Source organism: Phycodurus eques, chromosome 11 (genome assembly GCF_024500275.1).
Source record: "Phycodurus eques isolate BA_2022a chromosome 11, UOR_Pequ_1.1, whole genome shotgun sequence".
Taxonomy (NCBI): domain Eukaryota; kingdom Metazoa; phylum Chordata; class Actinopteri; order Syngnathiformes; family Syngnathidae; genus Phycodurus; species Phycodurus eques.
In genome coordinates this window covers 18,089,737-18,101,708 of record NC_084535.1, presented here as the reverse complement: position 1 = coordinate 18,101,708, position 11,972 = coordinate 18,089,737, and the positions used below count along the sequence as shown (strand labels likewise).

General features: G+C 42.2%; 1 protein-coding gene across 7 annotated transcripts in view; it reads left to right on the top strand.

Annotated features, from left to right (window-relative positions):
- Positions 1-1,023: 1,023 nt before the first annotated feature.
- lyst (lysosomal trafficking regulator) overlaps positions 1,024-11,972 on the top strand; it is a 64,423-nt gene continuing 53,474 nt past the window's right edge. For all 7 annotated transcript variants that reach the window (XM_061691092.1, XM_061691091.1, XM_061691089.1 and 4 more), the window contains exons 1-2: positions 1,024-1,116; positions 1,194-1,460. In XM_061691092.1, coding sequence (XP_061547076.1) covers positions 1,380-1,460 — 81 coding nt within the window. In that variant the 5' untranslated portion in view covers positions 1,024-1,116; positions 1,194-1,379. The remainder of the gene's footprint in view (positions 1,117-1,193; positions 1,461-11,972) is intronic.

Sequence of the window (11,972 nt, the reverse complement as noted above, 5' to 3'; positions counted from 1 at the left end):
AGCATCCTGATATGTACGTTACGTATACATTTTATTGTGCCTATATTATCATTTTACTATACAGCATTGTTAATTCAAATTACCCGGGTGATTGTTATTAATAAGTACCAGATACATAAACCTCATTGTGGTCTAAGTAGTTGCGGTTTAACAAGGGCATTCTTTAGCAAAATCTTAAAATATTTTGTACAAGCAGCACGACTACAGATAAGCCCTGTCAGCCGTGTGTTGAAAAGCATCGCCCCGTTTAGTGGGGGAGTTGTGCCTTGCAGTCAAAGTAAAGGGTTACATTTCTAAACTGTACTAATCGGCTAGCAGTAGCTGCCTTGAATTTATGGAGGAAAAAAAAAACAGGTATGTATGGAAATAATTCCATCCTGTTTCGAATCTGACATCGTGCATCCGAACTCCGTTGACATTTCGATGAAGGCAAATCGTTATAGACCCAACTTTAACGCCACACGAACTGTTTTGACAGCTGCCATGCAAACAAGTGCGATGCGGCACGGCTGAGTGGAATTGATCCAAGTAAATGAGCTAATACCACAAAATATGTTTGGACGCCTGGTATTAGAAAGTACTGCTCATTAAGCACAGCGGCTCTGTAGTTATTAAGTCTCGTACACTCACACACACACACACACACATATATATATATATATATATATATATATATATATATATATATAAATAAAATGGTTGGAAATATTCGCATTTTCTCTTGCACTCTAATGTGGTCAAGCTCTTGAGGATATATAAGACATTGTCCAAGAAGAATTTTCAGCCTAAAGGTTAAAAGGCCTTACGTATTATTCACTTATTCAAACATTAACTTTGTTTTAAGCAAATTGCCAATTAAGTTGGGTTTCATTTCGTACCTATTTAGGATATAAATGCCAAACCTCAGAGGTAGACGTATTCCAGGTAGGAATCTGAACTGCGGTTATTTTGAAAACGTGTCTGGAGCGGAAATGAGCAGCTGTAATGTTTGCAACTTTTCTCCCAACTCCTGTCACATCTCAGTTAGCCTAGCTAACTAGCTAGCTAGTTGAAACCCTCGTAACCGTGTTGTTTTGCTCTTGCTGCGGTGTGTCGCCAGTTGCGGCTTCGGTGCAGGTGCGTCAGGCTGCTGTGGTATGAACATGTTTGTCAGCTAAGTCTAAGTAACCAAGGGTCATGTGGAACCTCTGCAGATGCTGAATGAAAAAGTGGAGAGGTGGGGAGAAAGCTGCGCAATGAAGCATGAATCTGGGATGAACGACTCTCGAGATCATTTGGGGATTCGGTCGGCGCAAGTCGAAGAACGGGGAAGGTTCTTTTGATTACTCCTGGCTTCCTCAGCATCCTGACTTGGCGTTCTACGTGGAGGCGTGGACAAAATGGCCAGTCCACGGCAGAGTGACTTGTCCTATGCGTGGGAAAAGTACATGGACTGTAGGCTTCAAGGTGCGGATCTGCAGGTAGGTGCTGCACACAACTCAGCAAATGTAAAATAGATCAGTATCATTGGTTGTGATGCTTACTTTTCATGTGAGTACTATCAGGGCCAGTTGACTGGAGTAAAGTTTACCAACATTGTGACGGTGCTTATTGCTTGGGCTACATAGGATTATTTACAAGAATATTCAGTTTCCTCCATATACACCTTTTTAATGTAAATTAATGTAAAGGAGACTGTATGGTTCTGATTGCAGTATTTTGTCTGGGTGTTTTTGTACTTCCACATAACAGCTGTTGGGCAAAGATTAATTAAGAATAGCATTTCCTCTAAGGCAGGTTTTTAAGGTGTATATCATCATCATCACCACCACATACATATATTTAGTAATTGAAAAGAACACAACTAAGGATAGATTGATTATCTGATATTCGGCATTTTGACGCATATCGGCATCTGCCCTTTCTTTAATTGAACAGCCGATAAGAAAACAATTTATAACTGGGCAAACATCAGGGAGGAAATTTTCTGTTAACTTTATAAGAGATGCTGCTGTCACTGGGAACTCCCTTTTTGTTTTTGTTTGAACTTAAATCAAAGGTAAATGAAAGATGAACATTTCAGTTATATTGAAATTTTGGAAAACTTTCCGTCCATTAATTTACGTACCGCTTACCCTCACTAGGGTCGCGGGCGTACTGTAGAACATTTTTGAGATTTCTGTGTGTAAGTTTAACTTTATTAGACATGCAAATCAATTATTTCTATTGTCTAAGATTAAAAAAAATGTTTTTAAATTTAAAATACCTTTTAACATGTTGCGAAGCTGAAAACCGATTTAATAAACGTGCCTAAAGGCAGTTGAACGAAGTGTTGGAATTTGTATTATTAAAAATGTTGATGCCAATATTTTCCCTTTTACTGCAAATGAATATCATCTCCAAATTTCAGTTATTGGCCTACTACTACTACTAATAATAGATATCAGCCTTCATCTTAGTCTATCGATAGGCACAACAGGCTTGAATTTATTACAACACACCTGAATTGAAAAGCATCCATTCATTTTATATACGGCTGTAGCATATATGGGTTAAATAAAAAAAAAAAAAAAAAAAAATTTAGGAGAAAAGAATAAGCCGGACGCCTGCGTCATATATTCATATAAAATAACCACAACTTGGTACTCTCTTTACTCACAGGTCAAGCACATAGAAAGTTTATAGTTTAGTTTTGGCAGATCAACTGCTTACGATTCTAATCACATTTCATGCTGCTTGGAGTCAAATCAAGACAAACAATTCTCAAAATCTCACAGCTGCGTTTGTAAAGTTGACACACTGACACAGACATCAAGGCATACATTTTGAAAATTTATGCAGAGTTCGTGAAATATCAAACATCAGACATTTATCCTTGGTTAAACATCAAATGAGAGTCCGCCCGGTTCGACTTTGCAGTTCCTCTCGACGCCTGCGGGTATCACCTTGTCCCAGCAATTGTTCCTATTCCCAGACAGTTGGTCCGGTAGAAACATCTGGGCCTTTGATGTTTGGGAGTTCAGACTTCAAGGGTAGATGTTGATTAGTTTAGGGTCCAGGAGTCATCTCCTTGGGGGCAGTGTCACAGCAGGGCTGCTTGGAAGAATGCAGTTTAGCAAGGTGGGGGCTGGGGGGTTCTGGCAACTGGGTCAGAGTCGGGTTTATACTGATTGCAGTTGTAGGTGAACTGTAGAGGTGGCAGGACACGCTTGACTGGTAGAGGTGGCAGGACATGCTTGACTGCTCGCCAGTTTATCGCAGTGCATGTATGCACAAGCACCCATCCACACTCGTATTCACACCTGGACAATTTAGTCTTTAATTAACTAACATGCATGTTTTGGGAATGTGGGACATAGTCATAGTACCTGGAAAAAAATCATGGCTGCAACCAAGATTCGAATCCCAAACTTCAGAACTGTGAGGCAGACTTGCTTATCACTTAGGCCATCAGAAAGTATATTGGTGTAAAATGATCAATAAAATTCTGTGCAACATTTTAATCAGAAAATCTGTTTTACATTTTTTCCCCCCACAGTTTAAAACCATTCTCGGGTGTCTTTAATAAAAGGTCCTTGACACCTTTCGTTTAAAATACACAAAGGATAAAGAATTACAGCGACTTAGTGACTTAACATCCACTTGTATTGCTCCACTTGAAAGTATTCGGTTTTTGGAGGGCAGGTCAGTTCTGTTGCATGCAAATGGAAAACTGTTCACCCGCTCCCTGTTTTACAGGGGCAATGGGCTTTTGTTACCATAGGTGATTGGCTCCTTGTTCTCAAACAAGCCAAAGTCTGAAAAGTAAAGCAAGTAGGGAAAAAGTAGATAAAGACAGACTTGTGGAGGCAGCCTCTCAACACCTAGCTGCTGAATGACGCTTGTCAATTCGTCGTTTTGGCACATTACAACACAGCCCCCACATCAACAGCTTCCGAGTGTATGCCTGTATTAATAGTTTAAACCGTAAATATACCAAATTCCATGATCCCAAAACACTTTAATAGTGTTCCAAATGCTTACAAACATCTTCAAACATTGCTGTACCCTTAAAAAATAAGTAAACTGCTTACAGCTAGTTTTCAGCTATGTACCTATTCAGTCTTGAAATAGTGCGCTGCGTGCCAGACCTGTTTTCAACGTCTTCCTGACAGAAACTTATGTTCTTGTTTTTCTTGTTGCTATCATGTGTAGCTGGAGTTCTGTGCTTGTACTCAACATTAACTTATGACAGAGATATAATTTAAAGATCTGAAAAATCAGAATCATCTTTATTTGCCAAGTATGTCCAAAAACACACAAGGAATTTGTCTTCGGTAGTTGGAGCCGCTCTAGTACGACAACAGAAATACATTGACAAAAAAAAAAAAAAAACAGTCACTGAGCAGTTAAGGGTTGCTAGTTATCTGGTAATGCCGGTACATTTTTTATTTTTTTTTTTTGGACAATTGTGCAAAAATATACAGAGTCCTCTAGCACTTAGAGCAGTTCGAATGACTAATATTGCAATAGTCCGGTGCAATGACCATTGTTCAAAGGGCGCTGAGACTTCAAGGAGTGTATGCGGTTTAAAGTGACGAGTCGTACGATAATCTGGGACAATGTTGGTTGTGCAAATGTTACAGATACTCCTCAATCAGTGTGCAAATGGAGCAGATGCTACTCTGGCATGAGTGGCCAGTATATGCAAATAGTGCAGCATGGCGAGACAACTACAGTGAGTGCACGAGTAATACATAATTGGCCCCACAGAAATGTGACAGCGAACTCAAGTCAAAAAGTTGCCAGCATATTGTAATGGAATTATAGGTTAGGTGTTTAAGAAGTTGATCGCAAGAGGGAAGAAGCTGTTGGAATGTCTACTAGTTCTAGTTTGCATTGATCGGTAGCGCCTACCTGAGGGAAGGAGCTGGATGAGCTGGTGACCGGGGTGCGGAGGGTCAGAGAGGATTTTGCACGCCCTTGTCTTAGTTCTGGCAGCGTGCAAGTCCTCAATGGTGGGTAGGGGGGTACCGACAATCCTTTCAGCAGTTTTGATTGTCCGTTGCAGTCGGAGTTTGTCCTTTTTTGTAGCAGCACCAAACCAGACTGTGATGGAAGAACACAGGACTGATTCGATGACCGCTGTGTAGAACTGTCTCAGCAGCTCAGGTGCCAGGCCGTGCTTTCTCAGAAGCCGCAGGAAGTACATCCTCTGGTGGGCCTTTCTGAGGACGGAGTTGATGTTGGTCGCCCACTTCAGGTCCTGAGAGACTGTAATTCCCAGGAACTTGATGGTCTCAACGGTTGACACAAGGCAGCTGGACAACGTGAGGGGCAGCTGTGGTGAAGGATGCCTCCTGAAGTCCACAATAATCTCTACATCCTTGAGCGTGTTCAGCTCCAGGTTGTGTCGGCCGTACCACAGCTCCAGCCGCTCCGCTTCCTGGCGATATGCAGACTCGTCACCGTCCTTGATGAGGCCGATGACAGTGGTGTCATCTGCAAACTTCAGGAGTTTGACAGTCGGGTCCGCTGAGGTGCAGTCGTTCGTGTAGAGAGAGAAGAGCAGCGGAGAGAGGACACAACCTTGGGGCGCCCCAGTGCTGATGCTGCGTGTGGATGAGGTGGCCTCCCCCAGCCTCACCTGCTGTGTCCTGCCCGTCAGAAAGCTGTAAATCCACTGGCAAATGGCAGGTGAGACACTGAGCTGGAGAAGGTTGGATGAAAGGAGTTCAGGGATGATGGTGTTGAACGGTGAGCTGAAGTCCACGAACAGGATCCTCGCGTAGGTCCCTGCACTGTCGAGGTGTTCTAGGATGAAGTGCAGTCCCATGTTGACTGCATCATCCGCAGACCTGTTCGCTTGGTAGGCAAACTGCAGGGGGTCCAGCAGTGGACCCGTGACACTCTTGAGGTGGTCCAGCACGAGACGTTCAAAGGACTTCATGACCACAGATGTCAAAGCGACAGGCCTGTAGTCATTTAGACCTGAGATTGCAGGTTTCTTGGGGACAGGAATGATGGTGTAGCGTTTGAAACAGGATGGAACTTCGCACAGTTCCAGAGATCTATTGAAGATCTGAGTGAAGACTGGAGCGAGCTGGTCCGTGCAGACTTTGAGGCAGGATGGGGACAGATGGTCTGGGCCTGCCGCTTTGTTAATCTTTTGTTGTTTGAGGATGCGTCTCACATCCTGTTCATGGATGGTTAACACAGAAGTCAGAGGTGTGATTGTGGTCGGTGGTGCGGCCAGGTGGGTGTGGGGTGTGAAACTGTCCTTTTCAAATCTGCAGTAGAAGGTATTCAAGTCGTTGGCTAGTGTGCTATTGTTCTCAATAGCACACTTGGGGGGGATCGTCGCTTGTAATTAGTCAGCGATTGGAATGCATGCCGAGACTGATTTAGAGTAGTTTGCGCTAAACTGTTTTTCCAACTTTGCTGCAGAGTTCCTCTTTGCAATGTTAATTTCTTTATTCAGCTGGTTTCTAGCTCGATTATACAGGGCCCTGTCCCCGCTCTGATATGCATCCTCCTTAGCTTGGCGAAGCTGCTTAAGTTTAGCAGTGAACCACGGCTTGTTGTTGTTTAATGTGCGTAATGATTTTGTTGGTACACACAGATCTTCACAGAAACTGATATAGGATGTAACAGTGTCCGTATATTCATCCAGGCTGTCAGCTGAATTTTCAAAGACACTCCAGTCTGTGCAGTCTAAACAGCTTTGAAGTTCCATCTTTGCTTCATTGGTCCACTTTTTCACTGTTTTCACTGTAGGCTTCGCGCATTTAAGTTCTTGCCTGTACGTCGGTATTTAGTGAATTAAGCAGTGATCAGACGAGCCCAGGGCTACACGAGGTATAGCATAGTATGCGTTTTTTACTGTAGTGTAGCAGTGGTCTAAAATATTATTTTCCCTGGTAGGACAGTCGATGTGCTGCTTGTATTTAGGGAGTTCGTGGTTGAGTTTAGCTTTGTTAAAGTCCCTGAGAATAATGAGGGGTGAGTCAGGGTGTTTTTTTTTTCAATTTCGTTGACTTGTTCGGCGAGCGTTAGGAATGTGGTGTTCGTGTTAGCGTGAGGCGGAATGTATACTCCAGCCAGTATGAATGATGCAAACTCACGTGGCGAGTAGAATGCTTTACAGTTCAAAAACAGCGACTCCAAATGCGGGCTGCAGTGTGTGCTGAGCTCCGTGACATCCGTACACAATTTTTCGTTGATATTGAGGCATATCCCGCCGCCCTTTGTTTTCCCCGATTATTCAATGTCGCGGTCCGCTCGATGAATGTGGAAGCCGGGAAGCATGACGGCGCCATCGGGTACAGCGTCGCAAAGTCAGGGTCTCCGTGAAGCACATGGCCGCGGAACGTCCGAAGTCTTTACTGGTCTTTAACAGAAGATGAAGCTCGTCCATTTTGTTGGGTAGGGAGCGTACATTCGCGACGTGGATCGACGGGAACGCCAATCTGTATCCTCTCTTGCGGAGTTTCACCTGGATGACGGCTCGCTTCCCTCTGTGGCGCCGTTTCCGTCTCCATGCGCCGAAAACCGCGGATGCCGCTCTGGTGAGTAACTCGGGGAAAAAACTGAGCGGATTTGCGAAAGTTGGTGACAGAAAGTCCGGAGTAGCCTCCTTGATGGTTAGCAGGTCTCCCCTTGTGTAAGTGAGTCGCGTAAGGTCTCCAAAGACGGACGAAAAACACAAAAACAAAAACAATACTAGAGAGCGCGCTACCGAGGTGACCACACTGGTAGGCGCCATCTTGCATTACAAATATACTTTGAGCGACTGTATTTGTATACAAGTATTTAAAAAGTATATTTTCCATAATGTGTCCCCTGTAATACAATTTTTCAGTCTACTTCTATCTCAACTTTGATTTATATTTTGCCTCTGCTTTTTCACAATAAGTGAGCACAGTTACTAAATGTAAATTTGAAAATTTTAACCAGGACAGACAAAAAATAGGGCTTTGGTCTTATAACAAACCACAGGAGCTGAACCAATTTAAATTACGAATTAGAGGATAGTGTATCTTTCCATTTATTAGTTGCAGTATGTAATCTTGTGATTGAAGTCATGCAGCTCTTGTCAAGAAAGACAAAAACAAACTGCTTCTCCATTTGATTCGGGACATGCCTCCAATCTTTGATAGTTGGTCCCTGAGATGTCATAAGTCTGACACAGAGTTACCGAGCTCAGGTCGAGGCAGGTGCCTTCAACCCTGAGTAGAGGAGATTGCTTCTTAAATTGGTCAACATGCTGCATCTCTTTCATTTGCCAGCCTTTTTTTTCATTTTGTCAGCCTTTTAGCAGCAGTCTGATCGGGAGACTTGCATTAGAACATGGATAATCTAATTTCACCAATATTTTAATCCATTATCTTTTTCTTTCTCTCTTTTTACCTATCCATTCCCTCCCTGAAGCTAAGAAACTAACCAAAAAAAACAAACAAAAATGAATGAAAATGGAGCACTTTTAATTATTATGTAACGTTAAAACCTGTATCTTCCAGAAAGGGTGTGAATATAAAGGCAGGAATTTGAGCAGTGGACAAATTTGCACCACATGCATCCCTTTCCCCCATACCTGGGAATCCTCATATCCATAAATAGAGAAGTTGTGGCTACGAACACTTATGCGGCACCAATTCTGGGTGGCAGTGGTTGCTGTTGTAGTTGGGCTAACATGGAGCCAACCTCTCGCCAGTGGAGTAAAGTACTCAGCCCATCCCGCACCCAATTTTGGCAATCCCCCCAGGACACAAAAGCCAGGGATTACCAGAACCCCAGCACAGAGAAAGCGCTCCATTCATTTGAACGTACCCAGTGTGTACATGCGTTCACATACATTCTGGTCACAAGCTTCGCTTTTTCATCCACAGGCACATTATACTTTACAAATATCGTTAATTATTGATGTAAAACAATATTTGATGCTTTATATACTATTTGTATGTCTTGAGGTGGTGCGTCTCGCTAAACCCGGTATGTGTTTTCTCCGTGAGGGAAAGCTTATTCGCGTTTATATTGGCTCCAAGTTGTGACGTTAACAAATTTTTATCTGCGGCAAAACCAGTGGCAGACTGATCGGCCATTCATGAAAACAGTCGCCAAACCACGCACACTGCGCGACAGTTCAGTCGGGTTCAGCGGCATTGCTTGGTGTGTGGCAGCCTTTAGACGCCATGAGTCGCCGCACTTAAGGAAACGGCGACATCTGTTGGCAAATCAGATGACAGTGACGCCACAGCCCTCCTCGGCCTGTCGCCCGGCCAGTGATGTGAAAAAGCGACCAGATGGCAGAACCGGCTGGTTGGGGGTAGAACCCATACTATGGAAAAGGGCCATGAGAAAGTTGGCGTGGCTACGACGTCACGCTTTGACAACAGACACATGGCTTTAATGGTTTTAAATTGTTGAACATTTAAAGTGTTCATTGACAAAGGATCGTGAGGAAAAAAGTTTCAAAGCTTACCAAATATCAGGAGATATCAAGGGGGGGGGGGCAAGCAAATCTCGTTTTGAATAATGTCATTGCATATTGCCCAGCCCTTGTGAATGTTTTTAATTGGTATTTGCAGAACTTCAGATGGGGAAGGGGTCGACGACGGGGAGGTCTTTATTTATACAAACTCCACTATAAAATATTAGTGAATGTTACCGGTATATTTAATACTATTGTTCTATTTCCATTCTTTCCATTGGGAAAAATAGATTCTAAATACAAACACATCAGAGTCCAACTAGTGTTCAAGAACAGATTGTCTGACTGTAGTGGAAGCATCCTCTACCTTTCTAGCCATGCTATTTTTTTTTAATGAAGCTTTGTGATGTGACAACTTTCTCTGATCCTCCATTCCTGTTCTTTGGTTTAACAATTTGCTATCTGCGATGCCAAGGGCGTTACATAAGTGTTCATTACGTAATTTTTGTCCTACTTCACTGTTATTAGTAATAGAACACAAAGTATTGGGAAATTTGTTGCAAAAGATCTTCCCTTCTAGGACCTTGCCATTTTGTTTGTGCTGTTGCATTTTTGTTTTGTGTAGTTAAGCAAGTAATCAAGACTTGAAAGTAGTTAGTATCTTAACTGACTACTGGCTCTCTCTGTTTTCACTGTGGCTTTAATACCCAGCTCAGATAAAAGGAGGAATAGCATGAAAATGATGTCTTTGGTACCAAATAATCAAAGGGAAGGTCCAATGAGTGTCGATACACCACAAGAATTTTGTGCATTTGCTCTTCGCACCCATTGTCCCTGTGACAATGCATTCATTGGACTTTGACACTATGATAATAAACTGTTTTATCCCCAGAATCTTCTGATTCAAGGCTTTCTTGTAGAGTCTTCCTGAGCTTAAAGTAGCATCAAATCGTGTGCTTTGGCAAACGGCCTCTGACGGAGCTGAATGAATGTGTGAAGGCTGCTTTACGTATCCACGTCTCGCTGAATTTTGATTAGCAGAATCATTTTAGTGGAATGATTCTCTGGCCTGTGACCAAGAATGAGTGGTCTGTGTTGCATGTAGATTGTAGCATTTATTTTGAGTCAAGAGGATGTTTCAAAAGACCAAAGGAGAGTGTTTGCGGCGCCTAATTTTCAGTCATACTTGGGAACTAAAGCATCAAATTGTCTCAATAACTGGTAGAACAACACTTTTTGTACTAAAATGGAAGACACACATGTTGCAGATCACCTTTTTCTGGTAAATATTACTTGCAGTCAGTCTCAAATACATACACACATCATCATTTTACACTTGAGACTATGTGAGTCCCAGGATGGACATGCAAACAATGAGTCCCAACCTGGGACCAATGAGTCCCTAGAATTTATCATCATGGAATACAGATACAGTAATCCAACGTTATATCACGGGCTATATTGCAGATTTTTATTACAGGTGTTACTCTCTTTTTGGATACTGTTTGTAAAATATTTTTGTGTTATCCATTGCTCTTGTTCTCTCTCAGTATATTTACTGTATGTGTGTGTATATGTGTGTAATTTGTAAAATAAGGTGGAATAACTAAACATACATCTAGAACAAAATAATTTGAAAATAATGTATAAAAGCTTGAATTATTCCTGGAAAAGATTGCTACCCGGACATTATTTATCCAATTAGTCAAAATTTAGAGTAAATGTGCTCTGTTTATACAACCCCAATGAAGTTGGGACGTTGTGTTAAACATAACATAAATAAAAACAGAATACATTGATTTGCAAATCATGTTTGACCTATATTTAATTGAATACACTACAAAGACATTTAAAGTTCAAACTGATAAATGTTATTGTTTTTAGCAAATAATCATTAACTTAGAATTTTATGGCTGCAACATGTTCCAAAAAAGCTGGGACAGGTGGCAAAAAAGACTGAGAAAGTTGAGGAATGCTCATCAAACACCTGTTTGGAACATCCCACAGGTTAACAGGCTAATTGGGAACAGTTGGGTCCCATGATTGGGTATAAAAGGAGCTTCCCTGAATTGCTCAGTCATTCACAAGCAGAGATGGGGCGAGGTTCACCTCTTTGTGAACAAGTGCATGAGAAAATAGTCGAACAGTTTAAGGACAATGTTCCTCAACGTACAATTGCAAGGAATTTATGGATTTCATCATCTACGGTTCATAATATCAACAAAAGGTTCAGAGAATCTGGAGAAATCACTGCATGTAAGCGGCAAGGCCGAAAACCAACATTGATTGCCCATGACCTTTGATCCCTCAAGCGGCACTGCATCAAAAACCGACATCAATGTGTAAAGGATATCACCGCGTGGACTCAGGAACACTTCAGAAAACCAATGTCAGTAAATACAGTTCAGCGCTACATCCATAAGTGCAACTTGAAAGTCTACTATGCAAAGCAAAAGCCATTTATCAACAACACCCAGAAACGCCGCCGGCTTCTCTGGGCCCGAGCTCATCTAAGATGGACTGATCTGTTCTGTGGTTCGACGAGTCCAAATTTCAAATTGTTTTTGGAAATTGTAGACGTCGT